At 52.0% G+C, this 19,158-nt stretch overlaps 1 protein-coding gene across 2 annotated transcripts in view; it reads left to right on the forward strand.

The window, feature by feature from the left end:
- Positions 1-19,158, forward strand: part of LOC116955429 (voltage-dependent P/Q-type calcium channel subunit alpha-1A) — a 164,574-nt gene that overhangs the window by 136,120 nt on the left and 9,296 nt on the right. For both annotated transcript variants that reach the window (XM_076052955.1, XM_076052956.1), the window contains 4 exons: positions 11,817-11,923; positions 13,242-13,356; positions 15,127-15,228; positions 17,663-17,695. In XM_076052955.1, coding sequence (XP_075909070.1) covers positions 11,817-11,923; positions 13,242-13,356; positions 15,127-15,228; positions 17,663-17,695 — 357 coding nt within the window. The remainder of the gene's footprint in view (positions 1-11,816; positions 11,924-13,241; positions 13,357-15,126; positions 15,229-17,662; positions 17,696-19,158) is intronic.

Raw genomic sequence — 19,158 nt, forward strand, 5'->3', positions numbered from 1 at the left:
CTTCTGTCACACCGTACGTAGCCAACCGTGCTGATCGGAGCGATGGGTGACCTCCTCCGCTTGTCTAAGAGAAGACTGCAAAAGTGTGGAGTCGTTACTTTGATGGGGTTGTCTTGGGGTGGGGGGGTGGGGGGGTGGGCGGAGCGCAGCGGGAAGAGTGGTTGGGAAGGGGAGGGGTTGTGCGTGTGAACCGCACAATTTTCACGAACATTAGCAGCAACTAAAATCCCTTTCTCGATGTTTTTTTTTTCTGTTCTGTTAACACGCTTGTGTGTGCGTGGGTGTCTTGGGGGTGTGGGGAGCGGTGGTGCAGCGGTTAGCGCACCCGGCGAACTTGCTCACGGCCACCAACACCGAGTGACGATTATCTGAACCGGTCCTACTGTGTAAACGTCGCCTCACCAACTAGGGAGACAAAGGCGGCCGGGGTGGTGCTGGCCATTCACCCCCTCGTGCCGTGCAGTGCCTTCAGAGGTGCTACTCGCTAACAACACTTTCCCCGAACAGTCTCTTCAGGCTATACGGGGGGGGGATTTTTGTCTTTGCCTTTGTCTCGGACATCAAATTACTCGCACTGTGTGGGTCACATGGCCTTTGTGGTTCGGGACAGATTTCTGAATCAGAGAGAGAGAGACGAAAAGCAGTGGGGTTTGCTGCAATTTCCTGCTGCACTTAATTGGTCTCATTAGCCTTCCTGGGAACTGCGTTGTCCGCAGATCGAATTTATACGATTCCGCGACGCCGAGGTAATTGTTTTGGCTGTGAAGGATTTTTGTTAGGAGTTTTTCTTTTTGGATGGGGTTCTTTTTTTAAAATAATAAATAAATAAATCGCCTGACCCCGTTCGCTCAAAGCGTATTAGCGTGACGCAATCTTTGCGCAAAGTAAAGCCTGGCGATCCGCTCAAAGTCTAAACAAAACGTCAACATTTCACTTTTACTTTTTATTTATTTACTTTTTTTTTGCCCGCTGGGTTTGGCTCGAGAGGTTACAGGCACTGCGGAGCCAGCACAGCTGAGAGGGCCGGGTTTCAGCCCCGACCACAGCGGTGGGTTGATACTCTCAGCTCGGTCACCGACGACTCACGTCGTCGTCCGATGGTTCTTCGCTTGCCAAGGTCGGGAAGGATTATGAGGCCGTCGTAGTTGGCAGGCGTGCTGGTGGCTGTACAGGCCGATCCTTGACTTGCAGATTTTGTGGCAGGTGGTGCATTTGAACTCCTGACCAGTCGGGGCCTGAGTATGTTGAAGCTTCGTGCCTCGTTTGGTCTGCCATTTTAGCCGCTTTGTTGGCTGTGGAGCACCCAGTGGTGTTTTTATCCGCAGCCCTGAGCTCACAGCTTCGGGTGTTGAAACTCGCAGTGGTCAGTTGCTGTTTGGGCTGGGCCTTGAAGCGTCTGCGAGGTCCTCTGCTGTCTCACTTCCCATGACGCAGCTCACTGTAGCGGACCACTTTGGGCTTCCTGTTGTCCTCCATGCGTAAGACGTGGCCAGCCCAGCGGAGCTGATGAAACAGTAAGACGGATTCAATGCTGGGTGTCTGAGCTCTCTCCAGGACTCTGTTGTTTGTGACACAGTCCTGCCATCTGATGGTCATGATTGAACGCATGACCCAGGATTCTGAGCCGTATGGAAGGGTGGTGACTACAACCGCCATGTATACCTGCGTCCTTGTGGTGAGGCGAAGTGAGTGGCTCCGTCAGACGCGTGTGTGGAGCCTGCCAAAGGAGCAGTTTGCCTCGGAAAGTCTGTCGTCAATGTCCTTGGTGATGGATGCGTCGTTGGATTTTACGCTGCCCAGGCATGTGAACTGTTCCACTGCATTGAGATGGGTGTAGTCGATGGTGATTGATGGTGCGGTGTACACTCCACGAGGTGGGGGCTGTTATAACACCTCTCTTTTCTTGAGGCTGATGGTCAGACCAAAAGCATTGGCCGCCTCAGAGAAACAGTTCACGATGAGCTGTAGGGCCTTCTCCGTGTGTGCAAGTAATGCACAGTCATCTTTTTGTCTTGGCAAGAGACGCCGAAGATCTTAAACACTGCCATCTGTCCGGAATCGGAGGTAGAGGCCGTCTGGCAGCCCCTCCTTTGCCTTCTGGAGCATCATCAGCCTGAAGAATATGGCGAACAGTGTCGGTGCCAGCACGCCACCTTGCTTGATCCCATTGTTGACAGGGAAGCTGTCCGAGAGGCTTCCGTTGTGTTTAACCCCGTGGCCTTTCTGCCCGCACGATGGTACGGGACTTGGGAGGGCAGCCCAGTTTGGACGGTATTCTCCAGAGACCATCACGACTCACTGTGTCAAAAGCCTTGTTGAGGTCATTGAATGCGGCATAGAGGCCTGTTCCCTGTTCTGTTCCCTGCAATTTTTTTGTAACTGCCTCAGGGAAAAAAAAACATGGCTGCTGTTCCCCTTTGTGACTTGAAGCCGCACTACTGGCTTTCAGGGAGGACTTCTTCGGCAGTGGTGGACACTAATCTGTCCAGTAGGAACCTGGCCAGAATGTTGCCTGCGATAGAGAGAAGGGTGATTCCACGGTAATTGGAGCAATCAGATTTCACCCATTTGTTTTTGTATAGGGAGACAATCGCTGCATCCCAGGGTTCTTGGGGTATTGCTCCCTTCTCCCAGCAAGATGAGAAAAGTTCTTTGAGGCTGTCAGAAGTGCATCTCCTCCCTCCTTGTACACTTTGGCTGGGATCCCATCGATACACCAGGCGCCTTGTGTGATTTGAGTTTGTCGATGGCAGATGCAATCTTTGACCTGTTGTGGTGTGTCTAGTTCAGTCCTCACTTCGTGCTGTTGGATCTTGGCTATGGATGCTTCTTGGACCGTCCGCTTGTCTGCGAAGAGACTGCTAAAGTGTTCTGACCAGCGATGCACGGTAGCTTCCTTGTCTGTCACAAGGGTTGTGCCATCTGATGGTCTTAGGGAAGGCTGTGTCTGATGCGAGGGTCCATACACTGAGCGTAGGACTTCACAGAATGCTCGTGTCCCCTGTCTGCATACAGCTGTGTTCATTCTGCTAGGTCTGTCCACCGGTTGTTTTTGGGGACTCTCAGATTTGTTTGCACATCTGAGAGTCCCCTAAAGTGTTCTGACCAGCGATGCACGGTAGCTTCCTTGTCTGTCACAAGGGTTGTGCCATCTGATGGTCTTAGGGAAGGCTGTGTCTGATGCGAGGGTCCATACACTGAGCGTAGGACTTCACAGAATGCTTGTGTCCCCTGTCTGCATACAGCTGTGTTCATTCGGCTAGGTCTGTCCACCGGTTGTTTTGGGGACTCTCAGATTTGTTTGCAAGGTTTTGCACGCAGCGCCGTATGCGGCTTTTGTGGCTCGGTCATTGGGACTTGCAAGAAGTCTGGAATGATGGGGGTCCGTTTAACTTGGAGGAGTGATTCGATTTCCAGATCATTCTCATTGGACCAATCTTCGTGTGTTCCTTGTTGAGAAGCAGCCACCTCCGCAGATGTGTCCTGCAGAGGCGTCCCTTTAGATGTTTCCATTGCTCTTCAGGGTCTGCATCCATGCCTGGCTCTTGATGTTCACTGAGCCTGGTCTTCAGCTTGTTCTGGAATTCTGCCCTTAGCAGGGGGAGCTTTTCTACTTGGAGCTTCTTGGGGTGAAGACCTTTCTCTTGGGTGGTGATGCTTTGATCCTGAGGGTGACTTTTGCTCTGACCAATCTGTGGTCTTTATAGCAGTGAGCGCTGGGCACAACTCTGGTGTGTAGTATGTCCCTTGTGTTCTGTTGGCGTACAAGGATGTGTAATCTAGGAGATGCCAATGCTTGGAGCATGGGTGTCTCCACGTGGTCTTATGTCTGGCGCTTTGTTGGAACAGTGTGTTTGTTTTGCAGAGGTTGTGTTCTGCGCAGAGCTCCAGTAGCGTACGACCACTGTCGTTGCAGTTGCAAATTTCATTCTTTCCTAGGGCTTCCCTCCCAGAGGTCATGGTTCTGACCGACTCTTGCGTTGAAGTTTCCCATCACAAGAAGCTTCTCTTTGTGGACTACCCTCCGGAGAAGAGTTCCGAGGTCGTCATAAAATGATTATTTGACGTCTTGATCAGCCTGTAAGGTTGATGCATAAATGCTGATTATTTAACACGTAGGCTTTCGCGACCAAATCTGGCTGTTGCCTGATGAAGCTAGTTGTATTTACTGGCGAAACGTCGTTCTCAGATTGTAAATGTTGTGGCTTGGCTCTCCAACACACCGGTGTGCTGTACTAGTGGCGAATTGGCCACGTTCTGTTTGTGACATCGCCGTTGTGATGTCGCCATTGTGATGTCGTGACTGTGATGTCGCCACAGTGAAGTGGCCGTTGTGATGTCGTCGTTGTGACGTGGTGACTGTGACGTCGCCGTTGTGACGTCACGACTGTGACGTCGCCATTGTGATGTCCTGACTGATGTCGCCAAAGTGAAGTGGCCGTTGTGACGTCGCCGTTGTGACGTCGCGACTGTGACGTCGCCATTGTGACATCTCCATTGTGACGTCACCATTATGATGTCACCGTTGTGATGTCGCCATTGTGACGCCGCAATTGTGACCGCATAACTGTGACGTCATTCGTAAAGAAAATGAATCTTCAGAGAGGGATTCTGGTCGTAGTCGTGAAGCCTCTCCTCCACTCCCACCACTGACCCCCCCTCGCCTCACCCTTCCTCAACCTCCCACCACCACTGGCCCAACCCCAATGTTCAGGGTGAGGGGGTGGGGGGATGGAGGTGTGAGGGGGGGCCTACATATAAAAAGATGGAGCCTAGAGGAGACGAGGCGGAACCTAAAAAGGCAAGGCGTGGAACCTGAAGAGATAGATTTGGGGGCCTTTATTAGGAAGTGGTGGCGCCTAATCAGGAAGGTTTGGGGTCTAAAGCAGAAGATAGTTTCCTAAAGAGGAAGGGGACCAGGCCGACAAAGGTTGAACCTTACTATTGATTTTAAGGCAGAGAATCAACCACGTGCAGAAGCAGGCAGCGACGATGGCTGTGATGGTGGGGATGTGGCCGCAGCCCGGCTAGTTTTGGCGTCACGATGACGGTCATTAACTTTCATTCCACGTCATTCGTGCAAATTGTGGATTAAAACGCTGCAGTAGAAGCGTGGGAAGCCTATGGACAAGGAGGAAGGCAGCCAGAACCGGCACTTACCAACAATTTCCCAAGCTCTGTGACCCAATATTTGGGTTTTTCAGGCCCGCTCCGTTGATGATTGTTTATAAATAACAATGATACTAAGTTCAACTTGTCACACGCCGCACAGTATCCGGTCGCTCTCGAAGAGAGGAAACGGGTTGGAGGCGCGAGGAGGAATCACAGATGAGTGGCAAAAGCACCAGCCAGGCAGTGAGTGGGGGCCAACAATTGCCTAAGATCTGCGGTCCTCTATATATTAAGATGCTTTCATTCAATGAATGTTTACACTTGGGAGGAAACTGGATTGGCACGACCTCCACCACCATCACCGTTACCACCACCATCAGCACCATCACCACTGCCACCACCACCAGCACCTCCACCACCGCCACCGTCACCACCACCACCAGAGAGAAACGAAAGTAGAACGGAAACCGAAACAAGCTTTTTCGCTCCGGATTAATGTGGAATGTTAATCGGTATTTGATGAAGTCCGCAAATATCTCGGAGTGTGTGTTGGGGTGGGGGCACAGATGCATGAGCTCTGCCGCTAATCCTCAAGGATTTAAAAAATATATAATAATACATTTTTTGCCCCAGCGGAGAAAGTTGACTTTGAAAGGATTTGAGGAAATACAAAGTCGCGTTTTGCCTGCTCCGCTGCTCGCGCAATAAACTGTTTGGCGATGTTTTTATTTTATTTTTAAAAATGTGTTATTTTCATTATTTTTGTATTTGATTCCGCGTGATTTGGTTTTGTTTGAATGTTAAATCGTCGCGCAGGGGTCACGTCACTTTTAAAGCCAGCCATCTCTCCTGAGAAGCCCTGGGTTCAAATCCTGGCGAGGTGGCCTGGTATACAGGAGGTCGTGGGTTCGATCCCGACTTTGACACCTGCTGTATATTTGGAGTTTGCGTCTTTCTCTCTCCCCGTGTTCGCGTAGATTTTTCTCCGGGCCCTCCAGTTTTTCCCCTCCACATTTAGAATCGACGTCATGCGTTTAGAGCAATTTGGCTGCTGCTATACATTTCACACACGAGGATGATGATAAATCCACCACTTAGTTGAGCTATCATTTGTTATTGCCAGGACACTTAGGAAAAAGAGTTACACAGCTCAGTGGGCCCCTACACCGCTCAGTGGGCCTACACCTGGTACAATACACCTGGTACAATACACCTGGTACAATACACCTGGTACAATACACCTGGTACAATACACCTGGTACAATACACCTGGTACAATACACCTGGTACAATACACCTGGTACAATACACCTGGTACAATACACCTGGTACAATACACCTGGTACAATACACCTGGTACAATTCACCTGGTACAATACACCTGGTACAATACACCTGGTACAATACACCTGGTACAATACACCTGGTACAGTACACCTGGTACAGTACACCTGGTACAATACGAAATAGTTTTCGTTTAGAGTTGGTTTCAGTCGCGCCGCGCTCCTAATCACAAGGCTGGCAACATCGTTTTTTTTTCTATTGACAAACTGATTGTAAAGTACCAGTCCGACAAGGTTCCTGGCTACGAGGTGTTGCTCGACTTCCACGCTCTACCCAAGGAATTCAAGAAGGTCCTCCAAGGCCGGATCATCACGAAGGAGGAGTACGAATACCTGGTCCATCTCGCCCTGTACCGCTTCCAGTTCTTGTACGGCGTGGCGCACGGCTTGTCATATCTGCTCGACCCACACGTTCTCGGAGAAGGCCTGCCGCCGCAATCCCGCAGCAGTCTGGAGGACACGCTGATCAGCACGCCCGTCGATAACGAGCCGCCCATCGACGACGACAGAAAAGAGCAACTATTCGTGCAGTATACGGCGTTCTTCATCTCAGCCACAAAAGAGAAGACAAACAACACGTTCCGCTACAAGATGATGGTGAAAGGTCGCAAGATGCTGATGGAGTATTGGCTGTCCGATGGCAGTGAGTGGCCTGAGCTGCAAAAGATCGCCATCAAGCTGTTCAGCATTGCCACGTCCAGTGCCGCATTCGAGAGGAACTTATCCACCACGGCCTTCGTTCACTTCAAGCTGAGAAACAGCCTGGGCGTGAAGTCGGTGGAGAAGCTTGCCTTCATCAAGAGCAACATTCCCGCCTTCTTCGACGGCGCGGTTGAGATGATCGAAGAGGACAATGAATCCGATGACTCTGGCGCCAATCGACGACAACTTGACTTGCCGGATGAAAAACCATGAGTTTTTTTTCGACAAAATGGGATTTTTTTTTAAATAAAACCAATAACCCGATCAAATTTGCAAAAAAATCGGGTTTTTTCCACCCTTGCATCATCGCTAGGCAACTGTGGGCGACTGGCGGCCTTTAGTGCGGCCCCTGACGTGCGCCCTGCCCCCATGACAATACACAAAGAGTGAGAAACTCCCCGCATCATCGTAATCATCATCATCATCGTGCTGCTGTCAAACCCCTGAAGAGTTTCAAATGGTGCGGCGGCCCACGTCACACGGCGAAAGTGCTCCTCCCCCCCCCCTCCCGGCTTGTGAGAATGAGTGAAGACAAGACCGCAGTAAGCAGTTCATGGGGCTCTCAGGCTTGGTGGCAAAAAACTCAACATTGAACCCTAACGTCATCTTGTCCCCTAACGTTGGCGTCATCTCCTAACGTTGGCGTCGCGATGTCGTCCTAACGACGGCGGTCCACACACACGCAGAGCGAGTTATTTTTTTTACTCATTCTGGCCGTGTAGCTGCTAGGAAATCCGACTCCAGATGGGAGTCGGAGAGGAATTGTGAATACAACTTTAACTCGCACAAAATATATGTCGGGAAAAGCTGTCCAGAGTTGAACAGCGCGAAATACCTGAACCTCAACAACTGACCCCCACCCCCTCTCACCACGTGTGCCCCCTCCCCCAACGTGCCCCCCCCCCGTGATCCCCCCTCCACCTCCCTGTGCCCCCCCCCGTGTCCCCCCTCCGTGTCCCCCCCCCCGTCCCCCCACCCCACGTGACCCCCCACACCAGACCATCCACCACGTGCAGGGATCCCCCAGCGTTTGATGCTAACCAGCAGGGATTTATTATTTTTATTGCGTTTGTCGAGGAAGCCGAAATTGAATATCTGGCCGATGTGAATGTGTTTCTTGTCCCTATAATATTTAAATTTTAATTTATGTCTCTTCTTGGTTTTGTTTACCAAATTGCTTTCGAGAAAAGTATTTTGTTATTCGCACTGTGGTTGGTAAAGTCAAGGCCTACACGGCCGGGATGTACCGAGTTGAACTTCTTTCCCACCGTACGTAGCCAACCGTGCTAATCGTAGGTGTAGTGTCGATTCTATGGGCAGTGTTGAGTCTATGGGCAGTGTTGAGTCTATGGGCAGTGTTAAGTCTATGGGCAGTGTTGAGTCAATGGGCAGTGTTGAGTCTATGGGCAGTGCTGAGTCTATGGGCAGTGCTGAGTCTATAGGCAGTGTTGAGTCTATGGGCAGTGTTGAGTCTATGGGCAGTGTTGAGTCTATGGGCAGTGTTGAGTCTATGGGCAGTGCTGAGTCTATGGGCAGTGCTGAGTCTATGGGCAGTGTTGAGTCTATGGGCAGTGTTGAGTCTATGGGCAGTGTTGAGTCTATGGGCAGTGTTGAGTCTATGGGCAGTGTTGAGTCTATGGGCAGTGCTGAGTCTATGGGCAGTGCTGAGTCTATGGGCAGTGCTGAGTCTATGGGCAGTGTTGAGTCTATGGGCAGTGTTGAGTCTATGGGCAGTGTTGAGTCTATGGGCAGTGTTGAGTCTATGGGTAGTGTTGAGTCTATGGGTAGTGTTGAGTCTATGGGTAGTGTTGAGTCTATGGGTAGTGTTGAGTCTATGGGTAGTGTTGAGTCTATGGGTAGTGTTGAGTCTATGGGTACTGTTAAACTTCTTTTGCACTGTAAGTAGCCAAGCGCTCTAATAGGAGGTGCGGGGGAAGAATAACAACCTAAACATAACAATTCTAAATTTTGATTTAAAGCTTTCGTGACTGCAGTAATTCATATTCTTAGCTCTTTCGGTAAAGTCACGTTGAAGGGAAACAATAAAATATATATAAAACAATAAAAATTCTCACGACCATGATGACCGTTTGTGTTATGGTCGAAACGTCGTGAGATTTTTTATTGTTTTATATATATTTTATTATTTTGTTGTTTCCCTTCAACGTGACTTTACCGAAAGAGCTAAGAATATAACAATTATATATAAATAATTGCATCAATCTTGACTTAAAGCTTTCGTGACTGCAGGAATTCATATTTTTAGGTCTTTCGGTAAAGTCACGTAGATAGGTTCAAAGAAAATAATCACAAATAACAAAAAAACTTCGACGTTTCGATCGCAACGCAAGCGGTCATTTTCAGGAAGAGGAGGGTTAGCTTCCAAGGCAAACTGTGTATAAGGGTTTGAAAATGGTGTCGGTGCACGAAGTGACTGTGAAACGCAAGGTTGAAATGGGCGTAAAGCACAACTAACACAGTCACTTCACTTACCTTGGTTGCGGCTCTGCGATCTCCCATTAACATGCTCATCTCCCATTAACATGCTCATCTCCCATTAACATGCTCATCTCCCATTAACATGCTCATCTCTCTGCAACATGCTCATTCTCACCCGGCAACCCTTTGATTGGTGGAAAACGAACCACCGTCGGGTTGGCTGCCCACCACTCACATTATCATTGGCTGCTGACATTTGGGCTACGCCCATTTCCAACCCTTATCAACAATTTCCCTTGGAAGCGAACCCCCCCCCCCCCCCTTTTTCCTGAAGATGACCGCTTGCGTTGCCATCGAAACGTCGTAGTTTTCTGTTATTTTTTATTATTTTCTCTGAACCTATCTACGTGACTTTACCGAAAGACCCAAGCATATAATTGCTTCAATTTAGTCTTGTAGTGTATTGTCGTATATAGTGTAGTGGGTAGTGTATAGCGTAGTATGTAGTGTATGTATGTATGTTCAACGTCTATCGCACCGTACGTCGCTAATTCTCTTCTCGCAGCCGGCGGAGCTGCCAGAAAAAAACGTCGAGGAGAGCAGAGAGGGAGTGGGGGGAGGGGGAATTGAAGCCCAAAAATGTGAGGGTTCAGCGTTTGGTATTTAACCTAAGAGAGCGTCAGGCATCCTGAGGCGCACCCCTCCACCTCCTCTCCCACCTCCTCCATCCACCTCCTCCATCCACCTCCTCCATCTCCATCCACCACCTCTATCCACCACCTCCATCCACCTCCTCCATCTCCATCCACCTCCTCCATCCACCTCCTCCATCCACCTCCTCCATCTCCATCCACCACCTCCATCCACCTCCTCCATCCACCTCCTCCATCCACCTCCTCCATCCAGCTCCTGCATTCACCTCCTCCATCCACCTTCATCACTTTCCCCAACAGTCTGTCAAGGCTATATGGGGGATCTTTGCTTTCGTGTTTTATTGGTGTATGGGTGTGTGTGTGTGTGGTAGTGTGTGTGGTAGTCTGTGGTCGCATGTCTGTGTGTGACTACATCTTTAGTCACCACATCGCACGCTTTCAGAAGCGCTTCTGCGGCAATCCGCAACGCCCTTCCCATATTAGGAAGCCACTGGGAACGATGCCACTTTTAAATCATCGTCTAGATTGACAAACTAATTTCTTTAGAACTGCTTTTTATGTTTAGTTTGTTGTCCTTCTCCCCCCCGCACCTCCGATTAGCGCGACTGGCTACGTACGGTGCGAAAGAAGTTCAACGTGCGTACGTAGATCTGTGTAACTTCATCGACAACACCGGGTTACACGTTTGGGGCATGTCTTTACTTTCTGGAGCCGCGCTAAAGCGGCCGGGGTGTTCTTCAGGGGTTCATCAGCTGTTCGTTGCTGCGTCTGGGACGTATTACGTAGGTTTGTCCACGCGGGCGTCCGTCCGTCGGTCGGTCTCTGTGGACGCTCCTCGCATATTTTCCTGAGAACCGGAGAACCCCCCCCCACCTCCCAGACGAGTCGGGGTGAAAACTTTGCCGGGCACAGCTCACCGGAGGCAGCTGTGCCCAGATGGTGCATAGCTTCGGAGAGTGTCAGCAGTCAGAAACGGCACTCCCCGAGTCGCTGCAGTCGGACACAGCATTCCCTGAGTGAATACTGCGGGAATACTAGGTGAATGCTGGGTGAATACTGGGTGACTACTGAGTAGATACTGAGTTAATACTGGGTGACTACTGGGTGTCGGTGGTGGCTCGTTACAAGTTGACATTGCCGAGTGAACCCCACAAATATGGATTTGACCTCGTGAAATTTGCGATTGGCCATGCCGGAGTGGTGGCGCAGCGATTAGCGCGCAGCGCTGACGAACCCGGCGGCCCGAGTTCGATTCCCGCCTACGGCTGCCAACACCGGTGACGATTATCTGAACCGGTCCTGGGATTCTCCTAGGTAGACTCGGCCTCAAATGAGTACCTGGTGTGGTACATAAAATATGGCCACTAGGAAGACAAAGGCGGCCGGGCGTGGTGTTGGCCACCCACCCCCTCATGTACCATGCCGGCCTTTATAGGCGCTCAGGAACAGCACTTGCCCCAACAGTCTGTTATAAGCTATACGGGGGATCTTTGTTGTTGGTGGTGGTGAGGGGGGGTGGGGGCGGGCGACATTTTTTGTCTTTGCCCTCTTTGTGTCCCGTGTTCAGAGCCGCAAGCCGTCGCTCTTCCAGAGGATGTTGGGGTCGCCCCGCCTGGACGCCCGGCCGGACATGCAGGCGGGCCAGCATCCACTGCTCGACGGAGAGACGCAGCCGTGAGCTGACGCGCACACACACACAGAGAGAGCAACGCGCACTCAGACACACACAACAGCAAAAACAGCCACCGCCATTCGTCGCTAAGTGGCGGTGACATCACCACAGCGCCTGTACCAGGCCAGGTGAAGTGTCGAAGGCTCACTGACAGAGGCGGTCACGGGACAGACCCAGCAGGTGCCATGGGTTGACTGAGATGACTGGCAGACTCACCGCCACGTACACACAATAACAACAACCGCCATTCGCCACTAAGTGGCGGTGACGTCACCACGGCGCTTTAGGCCACATGAAGTGTCAAAGGCTCACTACTAGCGGGAATCATATTCTTTGGTTCTATTAGGTAAAGTCACGTAGGTAAAAAAAAATCACGACGTTTCGGCCACAACACAAGCGGCCTTCATCAGGTGAAGGGACCAGACTGTCTCGAGGACAGCGCTGGAGTGAACACAGCCAAGCTCAGACCGCAACCTTTAAGCTGTGTGAGAGGAAACAAGGTGCCTTGACAAAGGAATTAGCATAAAAATTAGCATTTAATTGGCGGACTTAGCATGATGAACGGTGTAGAGGGGGTGAACATGTGCAGGTCGGCGAGGGGGGGAGGGGGAGTTTACATATTGATGGTGTGAAAAGTTAAGAGCTGCGAAAGTTTGGGGTACCACTACTTGAAAAAAGATACTGTACCATTGAAAATTAGTTTGGTTCGATTTAGAACATCTTTCCAATGGTTGCTTAATTTGAAACCATCTTCTCGGTTGAAATTGTGTCTGTGTTTGTAAATCTGAATTGCCTCGTGAACAAATCTCTGATAAAAACCCGTGGGTTTGCAAAGAACCTTGGTATCGGGAAGTCACGGGCCGGACCACAAGCGTTATGGGTTGACTGAGATGACTGGCAGACGCACCACCACGTACACACAATAACAACAACCACCATTCGCCATTAAGTGTCGGTGACGTCGCCGCAGCGCTTGAGGCCACGCGAAGTGTGGATGGCTCGGCGCTGGCAGGAGGTCAGGGGACAGACCTATAGGCCGTGGGTTGGCTGTGATGATGCACCAGTCAAACACACAGTCAAAGATCCCCCGTGTAGTCTTAGCAGACTGTCGGGGCAAGTCGTGTTAGCGAGTAGCAGCGCCTAATGAAGGCCAGCACGGCGCACGAGGGGGTGGGTGGCCAGCACCTCGCCCGGTAGACAGACACAACGGTGGGTCCTCATGGTACATCCAGCGTGTAGGTTGCTGCTAACGGCACTTGCCCCCAGAGAGTCCGTTGAGGCTATGGGGGGGACCTTTCTCTCTGTGGCGCGCTGTGGCAGGGGTGAGCTCACCACGTCGGTGTCGTGGGTGACCCAGCGAGCCCAGGAGATGGTTCAGAGGACGCGGCAGAGCCGGCGCATCGAGCCCCCCTTCACCGGATACGGCGCCGTGCAGGTGAGAGTAAGTCTTTGGGTCTCCATGTGAGTCTGGATCTCTGTGTGAGTTTTTGGGTGTACGTGTGAGTCCGTGGGTCTCTGTGTGTCAGTCTACAGGCCTATGTGTGAGTCCGTGGGTCTCTGTGTGAGAGTCTATGTGTCTCTGTGTGTGTGTCTATGGGTCTGTGTGTGTGGCTATGCGGGTCTCTCTATGTGAGTCTATGTGTCTCTGTGTGTGAGTCTATGTGTCTCTGTGTGTGTGTCTGTCTATGGGTCTGTGTGTGTGTGTCTATGCGGGTCTCTCTGTGTGAGTCTATGTGTCTCTGTGTGTGAGTCTATGGATCTCTGTGTGAGTCTATGTGGGTCTCTCTGTGTGAGTCTATGTGTCTCTGTGTGTGAGTCTATGGATCTATGTGTGAGTCTATATGGGTCTCTCTGTGTGAGTCTATGTGTCTCTGTGTGTGAGTCTATGGATCTCTGTGTGAGTCTATGCGGGGATCTCTCTGTGTGAGTCTATGGGTTTCTGTGTGTGAGTCTATGTGGGTCTCTCTGTGTGAGTCTATGCGGTTCTCTCTATGTGAGTCTGTGTGTCTCTGTGTGTGAGTCTATGCGGGTCTCTCTGTGTGAGTCTATGGATCTCTCTGTGTGAGTCTATGGGTCTCTGTGTGTGAGTCTATGTGTCTCTGTGTGCGAGTCTATGCGGGTCTCTCTGTGTGAGTCTATGGGTCTCTGTGTGTGAGTCTATGGATCTCTGTGTGAGTCTATGTGTCTCTCTGTGTGAGTCTATGTGTCTCTGTGTGTGAGTCTATGGATCTCTGTGTGAGTCTATGCAGGTCTCTCTGTGTAAGTCTATGGGTCTCTGTGTGTGAGTCTATGGATCTCTGTGTAAGTCTATGCGGGTCTCTATGTGTGAGTCTATGGGTCTCTGTGTGTGAGTCTATGCGTCTCTCTGTGTGAGTCGTTGGGTCTCTCTGTGTGAGTCTATGTGTCTCTGTGTGTGAGTCTATGGATCTCTGTGTGAGTCTATGTGTCTCTGTGTGTGAGTCTTTGGATCTCTGCGTGAGTCTATGCGGGGCTCTCTGTGTGAGTCTATGGGTCTCTGTGTGTGAGTCTATGTGGGTCTCTCTGTGTGAGTCTATGGGTCTCTGTGTGTGAGTCTATGCAGGTCTCTCTGTGTAAGTCTATGGGTCTCTCTGTGTGAGTCTATGGGTCTCTTTGTGTGAGTCTATGGGTCTCTGTGAGTCTATGGGTCTCTTGTGTGTGAGTCTATGCGGGTCTCTCTGTGTGAGTCTATGGGTGTCTGTGTGTGAGTCTATGGATCTCTGTGTGAGTCTATGCGGGTCGCTCTGTGTGAGTCTATGGGTGTCTGTGTGTGAGTCTATGGATCTCTGTGTGAGTCTATGCGGGTCTCTCTGTGTGAGTCTATGGGTCTCTGTGTGTGAGTCTATGCGGGTCTCTCTGTGTGAGTCTATGGGTCTCTGTGTGTGAGTCTATGTATGTATGTTGTAATTCTTCCGCACCGCACATAGCCAACCGTGCTTATCGGGTGGAAGGACAACGAACCACAATGATCACGATGACGACGATGACAACGACGATGACAACGACGATGACGACGATGACGACGACGAGGACGACGACGATTACTATGATGATGACAACGATAGAGACAAGGACGATGACGACGAGGACAAGGACAAGGATGACGACGATGACGAGGACAAGGACGACGATGACGACGATGACGGTGCCGACGCCGGTTTGCGATGTTAACGGCGCTCCCCCACAGACGTACGAGCTGAGCGCCCTCTCCTGCGCCGGCGACCCCCGCGCTTCGCTGGAGGCCCAGGCCCGCGCCACCTCCCTCCCCCGTCTCACCGTCGACGCTCAGGCACGTTACCTCGCCCTCTCTAACCCTACCCCCGCCGCCCGCCCCCCGCGGCCGTGCGCGGAAACTCCACATTCCTTTGCCGGGGGAGGGGGGGGGTCACACAGTTCATCCTTCGTTTGGTGTGACGGCCGCTGTCGGTTGGTCCCCGGTGTCACAGGGCCGCGACGTTGTGCCGGTGCTTCTCACTTCTATTTACCTCTGTGGAGGGCGGCACTTGCCGATAAAGGTCTGGGCAAACATTCGCCAGCATTGGTTGATGTCATGCCTGCATCTGCTGATGAGACGCTGAACGTCGAAACGGGTGCAGAGTTTTGCTTGCTTTGTAACCACTGCTGCTGAAATCACGCTCTCCCAGAAGGCCGTGCAGCCAATGGAATTTGTAAAAATGAATTGAACTTTCACTCAATCTTCTGTATGCGCAACATACACACTCATCATCCTCTCTGTCCCTTTTTCTCTGAGTCATGCCCCCTAAATCTGAGTCGTTCCCCCGCTCTCTCTCTGAGTCGTCTCCTCTCTCTCTTATCCAATCTGTGTATATTTGAACTTCTTTCGCACCGTGCTTGTTGAACCGTGCTAATCGGAGGTGCAACGAGTCGCATTGTCCGGTCTCCGTCCACACGCACGCACCGCGGTCTTTGGCAATTACGCTCAGCCCTGCGTCTTCGTCCGGCCACCCGTTACCACCCACACCGCCACCCACCCCGCCACGTGTGACTCTTCTTGCGTTTGAGGCATTCGTAGACGCGAGCAAACATGTAAACTTGGGGAACGGGGGGGAGACGCTGGGAGCTCAGCAGCCCGCCGGCACGGTGGAGATGTTACTTGGGGGAAGAGAGCGAGAGACAGTGAGAGACAGTGAGAGACCGAGAGAGCGATAGAGAAAGAGAGAAAGCGACATAGACTTTTAAACAACTTTTATTGCTGCCAGCAGCAAACGCAACTGGAGGCGATTCCGGTACGAAATACACAAAGTCACCAGCGACACAAATAACAAATACTGTAAATCCACGCGCTGTGGCGCTAAATGCGCCGCGCACAACTCAAAAGAAAAGTCACGTGGTGGTGGTCACCGCGCAGGCCACGGCGACGAGCGAGCGCTTCAGAAGGTGAACACGAGGGTGCCGTCCACGCTGGTAGAGGGCTTTTCCGGCCCCCCAGCGCCTTGACACAGCACGTGTAGAGCGCTTTGTTTGGGGCGCTCTTCAGGGACATGTTCCTGCAGCCTCGGAGCTTCAGTAGCTTGCCGGAGTCGCTGTGGCCGGGGGGCTACGCGCAGGAGAAGTGCAACTCCGGGAAGAAGGAGGAGGGGGGGGGGGCCGCCACCGTCCTCCGGCGCCTCTATCTTCAGGCGCAGCTCCTTCATGGCGCGGAGCGACGTCCCGCAGCAGCTTCTCCCCAGCGAGAGAAGCAGAGTCCCGCGGTGCTGGCGATCTCAGCTGCGGTCTTCCACTTGGGCTGGTGGGCCTGCACGAGGTGGAAGACTGTCCACAGCCCTGCTGATGTGAGGCGTAGAGCCAGGGTCCTCTCTCCTCTGATCTCCTGGAAGAGGCCGTTGCAGAACAAGGGCTCATTCAGGAACTGCGCGAGGTCATAGGGCGCGCGCGTTTGGCTCCACTCGAAGCTCCGCCACGCGTCTAAGATACTCTAGTGATAACCTGGCAGCCTCGTGTAGTCGACCAGGCTCAGGTCAGACAGAGAGGCGCACCGCGTGAGTGCCGGACCGGTTATTCCCCATCGCCTAGCCACGCGTTTCTGTCGCTTTGTGAAGATTGGCAGAGGTACGCGGCCCTCCCCTGCCACCCTCCCCTGCAGCCCTCCCTTGCGGCCCTCCCCTGCGGCCCTCCCCTGCGGCCCTCCCCTGCGGCCCTCCCCTGCGGCCACGCCGCGCCGCCTCGGCACGGCGTGGCCGCTCCGTCCACCCGTCCGTCGTCTGGCCGTCCGACGGTCTTGTCTGATTGTCCGTCCATCTGTTTGCGTGTTTGTTTTTGTCTGTCTGTCCATCTTGTTGGTGTGTCAGTCCGTGTGTGTCCATGTGTCTGTACGCTTTGCCTGTCCATTGGTTGGTTTGTTCATCAGTCGGTCTGCTGGGTCTGTCTGTGCGTCTCTCCATGGGACAGTCTGTCCATCAGTCCATCAGTCTGTCCGTCTGTCTGTCCATCAGGTCTCTATTAGTCATGTCTGTTCATAATGTCTGTCTGTCAGTCATTCCGGTCTGTCTATTGCTCTTTCATTACAATGATGATGATGATTCGTAATGATGATAATTCTGATGGGTCGTAACTTGATCATGACAGTGTCAGTCATGCCGTGCTAACGATGGTCATGCTATGAAGGCAACAAGAGATACCCAAGAGTCGCACTGTAACCCACAGCGTTACCCCCCCCCCATGTCCCCCTCTCCCCCTCTCCTCCTCTTCGTCTCTGTGAGCAGCCGTTCCTGGCCGGCCTGCACCCAGCACTGTCGGTATGCCGCCCACCACCACCTACTACTACTCTCTCTCACCCTCTACCTCTCTCCCTCTCTCTCCCCCTCTACCTCTCTCCCTCCCTCTCTCTCCCCTCTACCTCTCTCCCTCCCTCTCTCTCCCTGTGGTGGCGTGAATCTGTCTCCGGCTCCTCCGGTTACTCCCCTCCACACTTGTGTGTTTTGGAGTTATTTGGCTGACAAACATTTCGACGCGATGATGATTAAGCCGCTTCGTTGAGCTTCCAGGTCGCTTCTGAATAAAAATCAGCGACATAGCTCAGCGAGGCCTTCTTACCTGGCAAAACAAATTCAACGGAGTTTAGTTCTCGTTTAGGTCAGGGGTGGGGAACGTCCGGCCCGCGGGCCGTATAAGGCACCGCAATATCATTTGGTCAGGCCATGCCAAAGCAACCGCAAGCGGAACTCGAAATTCAATAAATCTAGGAGCAAACCTGGAAAAGCAGTGGCGAGTAGCAACATCGTCAATACTGCCTAACATCATCACGCGCCTCGCCAAAGAGAAGCAGTTCCAGCCATCACATTAGGGGCGAGTTAACTAAATGTTTGACCAAATATAACAGGCACATTTTTAAGTTGATAATTTTGTATGGCCCGCGAATGAGGTTATAAATATCCAAATGGCCCTTGGCAGAAAAAAGGTTCCCCACCCCTGGTTGAGGTCCACTCAGCCTTCAATGAGCGCCTGGGTGCGGTGAGCATGAACCGGACGTTGCCACCGCTATTCGCCACACTGCACCACCATCGGGCCTCGCTGACGAGCACTTGCCCCAGCCAGGCTGCAAGGCTACACGGGGGACATTTGTCTGCACCGTCCGTCGTGGTCGGTGCCCTCCCCCTTCCTATCAGATGTTTACACAATCTTGTTTTCGCTGTTATCTTAGTGGCTATTTATTTAAATATTTGAGCATCTCCCTTTCTCTGGAATTTGTATCTGATAAAGAAAAAGAAGCCGACTCCTGCTGAAGAAGATTCCGAGATGCTTGAGTTGTTTTGCCTGCGTGTGACTGATGAGTCTGCCTGTGTGTGTGGTCACACAGTGTGTGTGTGGTCAGTCACACATAGTGTGTGTGTGTCACCTACAGTGTGTGTTATGTGTCACCTACAGTGTGTGTGTGTCACCGACAGTGTGTGTGTGTCACCGACAGCGTGTGTGTGTCACCTAGTGTGTGTGTGACCACACACACACGCACTGTGTGTGTGATCACACACACAGTGCGTGTGTGTGTGTGGTCACACAGTCGGCAGAGCGGCAGAAAGCGGTTAACGCGCTGCACTAGACACCCAGCGACCCCAGTTCGACTCCATCCAATAGCCTGGCTGCCGGATCAGTACACGGCGTCACAGGCGCTATCGGACCGGTCCTTGATGCACCTCTCAGAGGCTGGCAGCTGCGTGCTGCACCCTGCACATGGTGCAGGGTGCAGCAATGGACATCAACA

Source organism: Petromyzon marinus, chromosome 59 (assembly GCF_048934315.1).
Source record: "Petromyzon marinus isolate PM22_M1 ecotype Great Lakes invasive population chromosome 59, UKy_Petmar_22M1.pri1.0, whole genome shotgun sequence".
Lineage (NCBI taxonomy): Eukaryota > Metazoa > Chordata > Hyperoartia > Petromyzontiformes > Petromyzontidae > Petromyzon > Petromyzon marinus.